Source organism: Amborella trichopoda, chromosome 9, assembly GCF_054954075.1.
Source record: "Amborella trichopoda isolate Santa Cruz 75 chromosome 9, AtrichopodaSantaCruz75HAP2 v2.0, whole genome shotgun sequence".
NCBI classification, from domain to species: domain Eukaryota; kingdom Viridiplantae; phylum Streptophyta; class Magnoliopsida; order Amborellales; family Amborellaceae; genus Amborella; species Amborella trichopoda.
Genome location: NC_142344.1, coordinates 56,966,155 through 56,977,648, shown reverse-complemented (window position 1 = coordinate 56,977,648; position 11,494 = coordinate 56,966,155). Strand labels below are relative to the sequence as shown.

Sequence of the window (11,494 nt, the reverse complement as noted above, 5' to 3'; positions counted from 1 at the left end):
GAAAAATTTGGCAAATAGGAGCTCTTATTAGAGTAATGCAAATATGTGGAAAGAGATGTAAAGGGGAAAACATGGGTTAAAACATCAGGAAAACCCAGATGTATATGGTAGACTATTGAGTGGGAACTCCAGGGAAGTTTGGGATGAGAGTGAGAGCAATGTCAGATTATCTTCAGAGTCTTGATCGGTTTGCAATTCGATACTTCAATCGATACAGGAAAGACTTCGTAATTTCTTTTTTGTTAATTTAATATAAAAAAATTCGATATTTATAATTAAAATATATTTAAAAAATGAAAAAATTTAAAATAAAAATTTCAAAAAAAAGAAAAATAAAAAGCAACTATCATACAAATATTTCTTTGCTTTTGGCTGAAGAGGCTAAAGCCTTAACGAAATCAGCCCGAAACAGACCTGAATCTAACCGAAGAAACTGTATCAAGCTTTGCTTCGGTCTAAGCCTAAAATCCAAAGGCTTTCGGCCTCTTCGGCCAAAGCAAAGCGAATTTGATAACAGAGAGAGAAACATAGAGAAAACCATACTTCGTTATTTTAAAATAGAAATTTTCAAAAAGAAAGAAAGACAACCCCAAATGCAGCGAGAGAGAGAGAGAGAGAGAGAGAGAGCAATAATTTGTATAAAAAGTAGACAAAGATCCCCCTTGATCGCCCATAATCCCACACTTGTGTGTCTCCTTGTATATAAAATTTATTGAATACTAAAACTGCAGATGAAGCAAATAGAACAAGACTAACCTGCCGCAATTTCCGAAAGGTCAAAATGTGGCTTCCTATCAAAGAGACTTCTAATTACATCAAACCCTTCTCTCATGACAACAAAAACTCCATGCAATCATTCAAAGCGCGTTTTGTATCTGCCTCCACCTCAAAACCATCACTTTCAAAATCTTAAGAGGTCAAAACCCATCATGTTCAGGGAAATTTCCAAGTCTCTAGGCTGAGCAAAAGCTACAAACTGGTCAAATGTTTCAAGGAAAAATTCCTAACTTCGAGGCTGAGAAAATGTTAAACAAGATTTTTCATGTTTCTAAAATATCAAGATAAAAGACATGGGGCAAAGGGCTACATATGTACAAAGTTACACCGGGCAGGTTCTCCCCTTACCCAACAAAATAAGAAAGATGGGGGCGCTCCATTTTAGAGCAAAGAGAGCAATGCTGATTTTTCGAGTTGAAAAAAAAAAAGGAAAAGAAGTAACCCAAACAGTTTCAGAGCCATGTTCTTCACCCCAAAAGTTCCCATGAAAACCAAGCTTTCAAGCTCATTTAAGTGGGGGGCTGGCGTTGGGTTGGACTGTCACCTTTGTCTATGTCTATGGCACTCATGGAGCCTGTCAAAGAAGTCTTTTCCTTATCATCGCATTCCTCGGTTTCATCATTGAAGACAGACCCCTGCCTCAACAATTCTTTCACCTTTCTGTACTCATCATAATGTGCCCTCCTGTGTTCTGTAAAACTTAATCTGCCCCGATCCATTTCAAAATCTGAGAGAAATATTATCAGAAACTCTATCAAAATCAGGAGATAGATGCTAAAAATCTGGCCCGACTTATATCCAATCAAATAAGAACGGGGATCCTAAAAAGGTTGAGGATTAAAAGGAAAATGCAGATAGAAAAGCCAGCTTCAAACTTGAATAGACAATGGAACTTGCACAACTCAATATTAGGGTGCTTTGCTTTTAACTAGAGAAACCAGGACCAAGAGAATAAGAGAGCAAGCTAAAACGACAGAAATAAGAAGTATGAAAAAAACTACATGATTTCAAACCCCCCCTAGCCTTCTTAAAACTGCATGATTTAGTCATTTCTTGCATTTAACAGGGTCAAGCTCCTAATGCTTTCAAACACTTGACTGGAGGTCATATCACAGAGGCTAACTACAAACTTTTGCACCCAATAACGAAAAGGAACTGATATATTATTCTTCTGCACCATACCCATGCTTTCATAACTCATACAATAGGTGACACACATGTTAACTTCCCAAACAAATAGACAAACAAGAAAGGACAATGACTTGTGGAAAATATCAATTGGTAAGAGCCTGGGGAAACTATTCTTCAAAGAAAAGACCTGGGAAAACAATCAAGTGGGAAACATTTATCATTTTAGTCTGGAGAAGCTCTATCCCATAACAATATTATAAGGTTTGCACATCTGGCCAAAATTCTCATTTCAAATGAAAAGATAAAAATCAGAAATACTCCTATCAATCTTTTCTTTCTCTTTTTACAAAATATACTCATCAACTTTAAGTGGGATTTTTTAAAAGGGTGAGGTTTCTATAAGGTGTCAACCTTATATTGAAGTACGGCACACCTCAAAACCATGCCAAAAGATGTAGTTTCAGTGCCGGCGACCTTGTGATAGCATGGAAATCTATTGTCAACCTTAATTATGGAATTTAGAACTCCAAAAATGATATAGATCGAGTAGACCTTTAGACAATTACATTTTTTGAAAATGGATGGCCCAGATAACGTGTTACAAGATGCACTACTTTTTTATTTGAGGCTGAGATGATCTATTTGTCCTCATTTCCATACATTTTTAGGCTGAGATGATCTATTTGAGGGTACTTTTTTTAGCATCGGACAACTTTTTCTGATGGGTTTTTGACGTGCACCTTACTTCAATAGTATAAGGTTGATACCTTATATAATTTTTTTTGCTTTTTTGCATAAGTTTTGTTTGGAACTTAACAATAGTCACGAGTCCCAATAATGCCCACATGGAAGACTTCAGTTATCATCTCGAAGTCATCTGAACTACAAAGAAAATAGGGCTACTTTGAATACAGGAAAAGGAATATTATCATAAAATATTAAGGAAAAAGTTTATATGAGATTGAGGCCCTAAACAATCAAATTAAGGTGCACCTCAAAAATTCACTAGAAAAGGTAATGTCGAAAAACCCTCAAATCGATCATCTCAACCTTGAGATGTATAGACGTAAAAAAATATGGATTTCAACCTCTGGGAAATAATGCATCTTGTAATGCATTATCTGGGCTGTCAATTTTCCATGTTTTCAAGTGTTTATAGATCTACTCAATCTACACTATTACTGAACCTTTAAATTTTATAATTAGAGATGAAAATAAATTTTCAGGCCATCACAAAGACTTTTTCTCCTGAAAGATCATCTTTCGACACTATTTAGACGTATGCCTTACTTTGATTGTTTAGGGCCTCAACCTTAAATAAACCATACCCTAACATCAAAGCTTATTTCAAATATTAAAAAAAATTTCTTTCTGGAGGTAATTAACCACATATCAATTTTTTTCAGGATGAAGCACATCATTAAAAAGATATAAGAAATACTTAAGGCACGTATCAACATTTTCTATTTTCGTATGGGAGAAAGTGCACTAAATCCAACAGGTTATGATTCACTTTCAGAGAAGGTATTCTAAATTTAATGGACTATGGAAAAACCAGTCTCTTGTGGCATTACGTCCCTCAAAATGATGGATGACCCAAAAGATGGGTCCGACTCTACACCACCATACATCATTACAATGGAGGATGATGCCCAATGGATCTTTTTTTTCTTTTTTCAACAATCTATTTTTTTTTTATGGTTAACTAACATTTTTTTCAACAGAAATTGGACAACAATATGTACTATGCCCTCTATTTCAAATAGCAGGCAGAATTCTATCATTATTTGGTGAGAAGTAGGGAATTTGTAACCTTCATCATCTTGTTCCATGGCATCTCCCTCATCTTCGGAAGACGTCCAGCCACCACCCCTCCGAGGATGCTGACTATGGGACGATGATGCAACATCATTCAAAGCAGACCGAATAGCTTCAGCATGTGCAGCATTACCCATCTGATCTAAACCATCTCGTATTGGCGAAAGAGAACCTATAAAAGCTAACTAATTAATTTCCAAAACTGAATCTAATTCAAGCTTATCTTTGAAAAGGAAAAAGACATCCAAAAGCTTCAGTGACATACCATCTTCATCGATCGGAGCATGGTAAGGAGTCTTAGGCTCATTGATTTTCTGTCTCACTGGTTTATTTGCCTCAATTTCTCCAAGGTTAGATTCATCCCATACCACACGACCCCTGATGCTCAAAAACCGATATCAGTTGGAAGAATGCAAATAGATGAAATCTACCTGGAACAAGAAATACATTGACATATACAAGCCTATATATCGTGTTTAAGGATTGCGAGGAAGTAGCTAATTTGTCAGCCAGATAAGGGGTTTCTAGAGAAGAGTTAACTATCAGGAAAAACATCGCTTTAGCACAAGCATTATGCTTCATTTATTCTTAGCATCTGAAAGTGCATGTGTGTAAATGTGTGTGCCTAAGTCTTAGACATTTGATCCAGATATACTCAGCAACTTCATAAAATGATTTCATATTGTTTGCTGCTTGGAGAAATCTGATAAATTTTATTCTCAGAAGGTTATGCAAAAATTTGGGCAAGGTGATTACTGAAAACCATGCTATTCCTTTGAATGAGGAATATCTTTTGTTGGTCAAGAAGCAGCCCCTTGTAAACAAATACAAATACATCCTGGAATAATAAAAGCTCAATAAACCAAAAAGCTTATTAATGCTTAACCAAATGCCTCGGTATCTTGGAGCTTTTGTACCACCATCATTCATGAGAAGAGCCATTTCCCAACTATTTGAGGTTGGCTACACGAATCGTGGTCCGCTATTCTGCTCTATCAAGGGTCATACCCTCAACGAGTCCATAAGTCCCCATATATTTTCTCAAAATCAGATCCAAAAACAAAAAATCCATCCCGTACGACGTAAAAGATTAGGAAATAAATATTAGAATTTAGTAAAACATCAAACTCGTGTGACGTAAAAGAGCTGAGACAAGAAAACGTCTAACCCGTACTCCACTGTCAATATGAAGATGGAACTCTAAACCAAATGAGGCAAAAATATTTAAGTTAGACCCCATCCACTCTGCATCCGTCTTAGGATTGATGTCAGAGATGCGCTAAGCAAATCTGAGGCATTCCCTAACTTCATAAAGTCCTAAAATATAATAATCAACAAAAATTTGCTTTTATTTTGTTTTTCTGTCCAGCTATAAGCCACCGATCATAACAACCATAAATAAGTAATTTATGGTATTATACATTTTGCAAGCAAGCATGCTACTCACTTGCAGAACTACGGACGGAAATACCTGAAGACTACCCAAGATTAAGTAGATAGCCAACTAAATGCAAAATATGTTAATATAATAAGAAAATGGGTGCAAGAAAAGAGCAAAAGCAAAAAGAGACTATAATAAAACAAGATTTACATGGTTCACCCCAAAGAGGTTACATCCGTAGAGATGGTACATCGAACTCCACTATCAATGAAGATTATAAATTTGGGTTAGAAGAGAAATACCTCTCCTTAGACAATGGTAAAAGCCTTGCTATTTTTCCCTCCTAAAGTTCTCACAATTGAACAATACCACCAATCATTGGGACAAGGCTCGAATGATGATGATTTATATTTTTATTTATATTTGTATTGCATTTCCTTTTATATCTGTTTTTCACACTTATAGAGCTCACATTTAATAGGTTTGGTTACCAAAAGTAGGGGCAAATTGTCAACTATTCAACTAGAACAAAGAGAGCAAGCCAGAAGAAAATATGTGATTCTAAACTCCCCGATAGATGTCATGTGTATTATAAGAAAATGATAATGTCAGCAAAGAGGAAGTAGAAAGAAAGATCCCCAAAACAACATACAAGTAAGAGTTGGAAAGGAAAGGCAGACATGGGGTAAAAGCCATGGGCAAAAGAGCCTCAAATAAATTTGGAGAATTGTGAAAACCATTTTATGGTGCCTTCTCCACCTGTTCAGGTGAAACAAGCACACTTGAGAAAATCTTCCCCCCCCGAAATTCTGGCGGCCAGGGCCAACTCAAAAAGACTCTCAGTACCTCCTCAAGGGCATCCAGGAGCAAGTCATTGAGACACTCAGGCTCCTCCAAATTCCGGTGAACTAGGAGAATGTAAAAAATACACTCGGCATGATCAAAATTACTGGGTGACCGGGAGCAAGTCATTAAGGTACATGGCACCTCTCCAAATTGTGGTGAATAGCAGCAAGTCATCAAGACACTCGAGGCCGGATTTTGTATCAATATTCTAAGTTCTAGAATAATAGAATAATCAAATATAGTTGGAAAGGTAAGGTAGTGAATTTGTGTCAAGGAGGCGATTGTTATGTCAATGACACATTATCACCCCCTCAATGGGCATATCTCTCTATGCTTAAGTAGTTTGGTCATTGTAAAAATCACTGAAAGTGAAGAAAGTAAATCTTGTGAGATTGAGCTTCAGGTGAGGTTGACATTGGGGATTTTTGGCGAAATCTTAGCTACCTTTGCGCCCTACTTTTGGTGATTTCATCGTAACTTTTCTATCGTAGGAAAAGTCATGGTGATAAAGCCACCAATGAGGTTGCTTCGTTGGTTGTTTTATGTTAGGAAAAGGGTACTGGTAGTGCTTTGTCGATTGTAAGGTAACTCATGTATTTACTAAAATCTTGCAATTATCCCATGAAAATGAAATTTTACCTCAGCTCGTTGTCGGCAGATGCAACCCAATTAGGGTGAAACACATATATTTGTGAGTTGGTGGTGTTCAAATTATGGTTTGCAATGTGTTGCTGTGGTTTTCAATTTTCCTATTTTGATTCTCTTGGTTCCTTGTATTTTTCTCAAATTTATTACATTGAATAGTGTTCTTGGTTTTTGGATTTCTTGAGATCGATTTGCGAGTGATCAGCAAGTTCGTTTTGAGGTACTGGATTTGATGCAGTGGGGGCATTATTGCAACAACGGGTAATTGAGCAAGACCTGGTTCCAATAAATGGGCGCTATCTCACTCAACCACTCATGTCTATCTGCATCTAATAGTATGATTTCATGTTGGTTGTGACACTGTTAATTTCCTCTACTATTCAAAGATGTACAATTGCAAATTGATTTAGGGTTTAACATTCATTGCTAAGTTCTTCAAGCAAGATTCTCCAGACAAGAATCATCACTTTCTGCAATTGTGTTATAGCAATCTTTTCAGTTTTTTTTTAACTTTTTTTTTCATTGGTGGTTTAATTTCATTTCCATGCGCAATTTATTAAAACGGAATATCCTATGTAAGAAAGAAACTCGAACTTATTTTTTGCAATCATCAACAAGAAAAGAAAAGAAATCCAAAAGGTAAATGCAATTGGAGAGCCACCACGTCCATCCATCAAACTCAGAACCCTAGTAACACAGATAAATTTTTAAACTCCTGATTCTATACCATCAAAATTACTCCAATATCAGTAAAGGTAATAGAATTTCGATAGAAAATCCAAATTACACAAAGAACGTAAGGTTATTCAGAGCATATAATGAATGGCGATTAGAGGCTTACAACAATGCAAGAATATCCACACGAATTTAAACCGAAAGAGACCAAAAAAAAAAAAAAAGAACTCATTTTTTCCCTATAGAGAACAGTTTACCACAAAATAAAATTCAGAAAAAAACCCTAGATCCATTTTCACCACGTTCAGAACCTAATAAAACACTATATTCCACCCGTTTCTCAGCTGGAACAAAACGCTTTAAATGAATTCAATTAAGTACCAGCACAAGTAAATCCTAGTTGCTCCCATGGAAATTCCACAAAAAAAAGAGACAAAACTGAAGCCTCAACCCTCGGCAACTACAAAGCTTAATTGAAAGTATTACTGTATAATTCGAGCAAAAACTTTGATCTATACACAAATAAACAAATGCAGAAAAAAAATAGAAGAAGGAAGGGCACCTGATTTTTGAATTCCGGCTTTTCTTCATTCTGAAACAGAAACCCTAGAATTCTCGGCGTATAATTAGGACTCCTTCGATTGCAGAAAAATTATCGTATTTAATTGGATTTTTTTTCAGTGTTCAAGACACTCTCTCTCTCTCTCTCTAAAACTCACTTCTCCCTCTCTCTCTCTCTCTCTAAACGGAAAAAAGCGGTCAAAATGGGGATGGCGTCATAATCGCGGAGATAATGCGGAGACCATCGTGCGGCAGCATACTGTCCATATTTAGACCACTAACTTTTTCTCAAGGAGTTTAGAAGCACCCCCGCCGTCTTATATGAAATCAGACGGCTAGAATGAGATCTAGCATTTGACGGTTAAGATTATCGTGACATTTATGTATCATAGTTAAAATATTTGATTAGACAGTTTCACATATGGATTGCGTAAACATTCTTAAAGGACTGTGTTTCTCTCAATCATGAGTACCCTCTTAAAAATCTATTTTAGAGATGGATTTTGAATTTAATTTTTAAAGATATATAATTTTTAATATAGAGATCATAAATATGAAAAAATAAATAAATTTTGAAAATTAAAAATAATAATTATATTAAAAAGTCATTTGAACCGTTAGTTTCAAATTTTTTTAGATGAACCACCTATTTGCGTGCTTCTTACCTTGGGTACTGTAAATGTAGAAATACAGTCCCGGCCGCATTGAAGCAATTTTCCTTCTCAAATTGGGTAGTTGAGCATAAATCATTTTTTATACACAAAGTCTAAAATGAAAATTTTCAAATGTTGTGATGCATTTTCATCAATTAGATTTCACATCCAATAGTTAAAAATGATTGCGACTTCTTTATACCAAAAATAAATAATCTTATAATGTACATTATCTTATTTACGGCATCTTAAACAATTGGCACAACTTCAAATCCTACAAGAATATGTAGTTTTAGTTTCGGTATCCAAAACTCCTATAAGAGCCTAAAAATCTGTACTTAGTTATGAAATTTAAATATCCAAAAATGGTACAGATCCAATAGATTTATAAATTGAAAATCTCGAAAATTGACTCTCCACACATTGTATTACGATGCGCTATATTTAAGAGTGGAATTTTTATTTTTTATTTTTTTTAATCCATATATCTAGAGGTGAAGATGACCAATAGGAAAATCTTCCACTTTAGAACGACTTTTTTCGGTTTTTTGAAGTGCACCTTACTTTTATAATATAAAATTTACGTCTGGCATAAATTTTTTCTTTTTTAAAATATGAAGACCTACTACAAAGGAATATTTTATTCAGTTTAGAATCGCTAGATAAGTATTTTAAAAGAAAAGGATATGGATTTTAATATCGTTTTCACCGGGTTCGATTGTCCAAAAATCAAATATTGTGTTAAGCTCTAGGGCATATTTTTTGCTTTTTGTTTGGGGTACGCTTTCTATAAAAGCATATATCTTCCATAGAGTGGGGAATAAAAGTATATATCTTCCATAGAGTGGGGAAAGTATAGAAACCTTTTTTTAATGTTTGTCGTTTGGTTTGAATGGTTATTTCCCAAACATTTTAGATCCAAAAGAACCCATGTTGTACTAGCAAAGGCTCTAGTTGAGGGCCTAAATACATATCAGTGTTCCAGAACTCGCACGAGTCCACTCAAACTTGGGCTAGATTGTCACACCCCAAGAATTTACAGTACTGTTATTCCTGAGATGTGACAGACAAAACATATATACATCTATTGATAGGACAAATTTAAGAGTGGCGAGGTAAATTTTGGGCTCAAATTTAGAAAGGTATCAGTTTGTAAAGGCATTCTAGCATAATTGCCAATTTAATATGTATAGAAAAACTCTTATGAAAATTCAAGAATACGGAATTATCACAATTTATGGAATATCAATTCACAAATAAACATTTTACAACAATACTATAGTCAATTGCAAAAATGTCAATTTTTTAAATAATACGGCAGTCATTTGCACATGAATTTTACAATGTCTAAATATTCAAAACAGTAGAAAGAAATATCACAATTTTACTAAAAGTAGAATTATCACATTTATTTCTAACAATAGACAAGAAAAATAAATAAATTTATTTTTCTAATTTACAACATTCAAAATTTCTAACATAGATAAAATATCACAATTTTTATTAAAAAGATTATTTTTCAAGATAATGAGGTCACGTGCGCATAAAATTTATCGCGCCTAAAATTCATGATAATAAGCAGAAATAATTATTTCATTTTATTTTTAAAAAGAATGGATTATTTTTCGAGACAATAAGGTCACTTACATATAAAACTGATAAAACAAAGATCCTAGACGGAAATATCACTATTTATTAAAAATAGACTATTTTTCAGGAAGACGATGTCACTTACCCACAATTATTTGAGAGGGAGCTTCCGATAAAAATTTTCGGTTCGAAAGAGAAGTTCACTGTGTTTCGACCAGAGAGAGATCTCAAAGTTTTGTTTTAGGGTGGGAGTGCTCACATCCCCTATTTAAATTCTTATAACGTATTATTATATTATTTTCTTACGCTCTACCTCATACCTGAGGTGTCGCGTTAAAAGCAGACGTTTATCGTATGAAAACCACGTCCGCTAAAGGACACTGCCAGCTGCAAGCAGCAGGAGGCAAAAGCGGGCAAAGGAAAAAGTAAAGGCAAAGCAAAAGTTAATTCAAAGCAAAAGTTTTTGAAAACAGTGATGGTCCCCAAGGACCATCATACTCAAACAGAACATCACCTATTTATAAGCATATTTTCTCCCTTTTTTTTAAAAAAAAAAAAAATTTAGGATTGTTACATTCTTCTCTCCTTAAAGAAATTTAGTCCTCTAAATTTGTGTACTTGATTACTGAAAAAGATAGGGGTATTTTTCTCTGATTTTGTTTTCTCGTTCCCAAGTCGACTCTTCTCTTGAATGGTACTGCCATAATACACGGACTAAAGAAATCTCCTTGTTACGCAACACTTGCACCCTTCTATCCAGTATCAAAATTGGCTGCTCAATGAAGGATAGGTCCTTCCTGATCGGTAAAGGTTCATATTTTAAGATATGGGACGGGTCGGGCTGATATTTTCGTAGTGAAGATACATGAAAGACATTATGGACATTTGCCAATTCGGGTGGTAAGGCAAGTCTATAAGCGACACCTCCGATTCTTTCCAAGATTTCAAATGGTCCGATGTAACGTGGGCTCAACTTTCCTTTCTTGTCGAATCTCATAATGCCCTTTATTGGTGAGATTTTTAGGAAAACTCGATCACCTTCCTCAAATTCAAGATCTCTCCTTCGGTTATCGACATAACTTTTTTGCCGACACTGAGCTGTCCTGAGCCTTTCACGAATTAATGTTATTTTATCTGTAGTTATCTGGACAATTTCTGACCCCAAAAGCTTTCTTTCACCAACCTCGTCCCAACATATGGGTGACCTGCATTTTTTTCCATACAGGGCTTCATATGGTGCCATCTGAATACTGGCTTGGAAGCTATTATTATAAGCAAACTCAATCAGGGGTAAATGGTCATCCCAGCTTCCTGTAAGGTCAATAACACAGGCCCTCAGCATATCTTCCAAGGTTTGGATGGTCTTCTCCGATTGTCCATCAGTTTGGGGGTGAAAGGCAGTACTAAAGGTGAGTCT

The 11,494-nt window shown here is 35.2% G+C and overlaps 1 protein-coding gene across 2 annotated transcripts; it reads right to left on the bottom strand.

The window, feature by feature from the left end:
• Window positions 1-867: 867 nt before the first annotated feature.
• I-2 (phosphoprotein phosphatase inhibitor) lies at window positions 868-8,124 on the bottom strand. 2 transcript variants are annotated; one of them, XM_011630042.3, is made up of 4 exons: window positions 7,836-8,124; window positions 3,992-4,104; window positions 3,722-3,898; window positions 868-1,504 (listed from the first exon to the last, which is right to left on the bottom strand). In XM_011630042.3, exons 1-4 carry the CDS (start codon window positions 7,862-7,864, stop codon window positions 1,287-1,289), a joined length of 537 nt encoding a protein of 178 aa, XP_011628344.1. In that variant the 5' UTR covers window positions 7,865-8,124; the 3' UTR covers window positions 868-1,286. The 2 variants fall into 2 exon arrangements, with proteins under 2 accessions (XP_011628344.1, XP_088704526.1); XM_088848400.1 differs by lacking the exon at window positions 7,836-8,124 and adding an exon at window positions 7,655-7,792.
• Window positions 8,125-11,494: the final 3,370 nt, after the last annotated feature.

Excerpts from the sequence above, each read along its gene's own strand:
- I-2 (XM_011630042.3), bottom strand. The coding sequence starts at position 7,864 with ATGAAGAAAAGCCGGAATTCAAAAATCAG. Across the intron at positions 4,105-7,835 it reads AGCCGGAATTCAAAAATCAG|GGGTCGTGTGGTATGGGATG; the intron begins GTGCCCTTCCTT and ends TTTGAGCATCAG. Across the intron at positions 1,505-3,721 it reads CATGGAACAAGATGATGAAG|ATTTTGAAATGGATCGGGGC; the intron begins GTTACAAATTCC and ends TATTTCTCTCAG.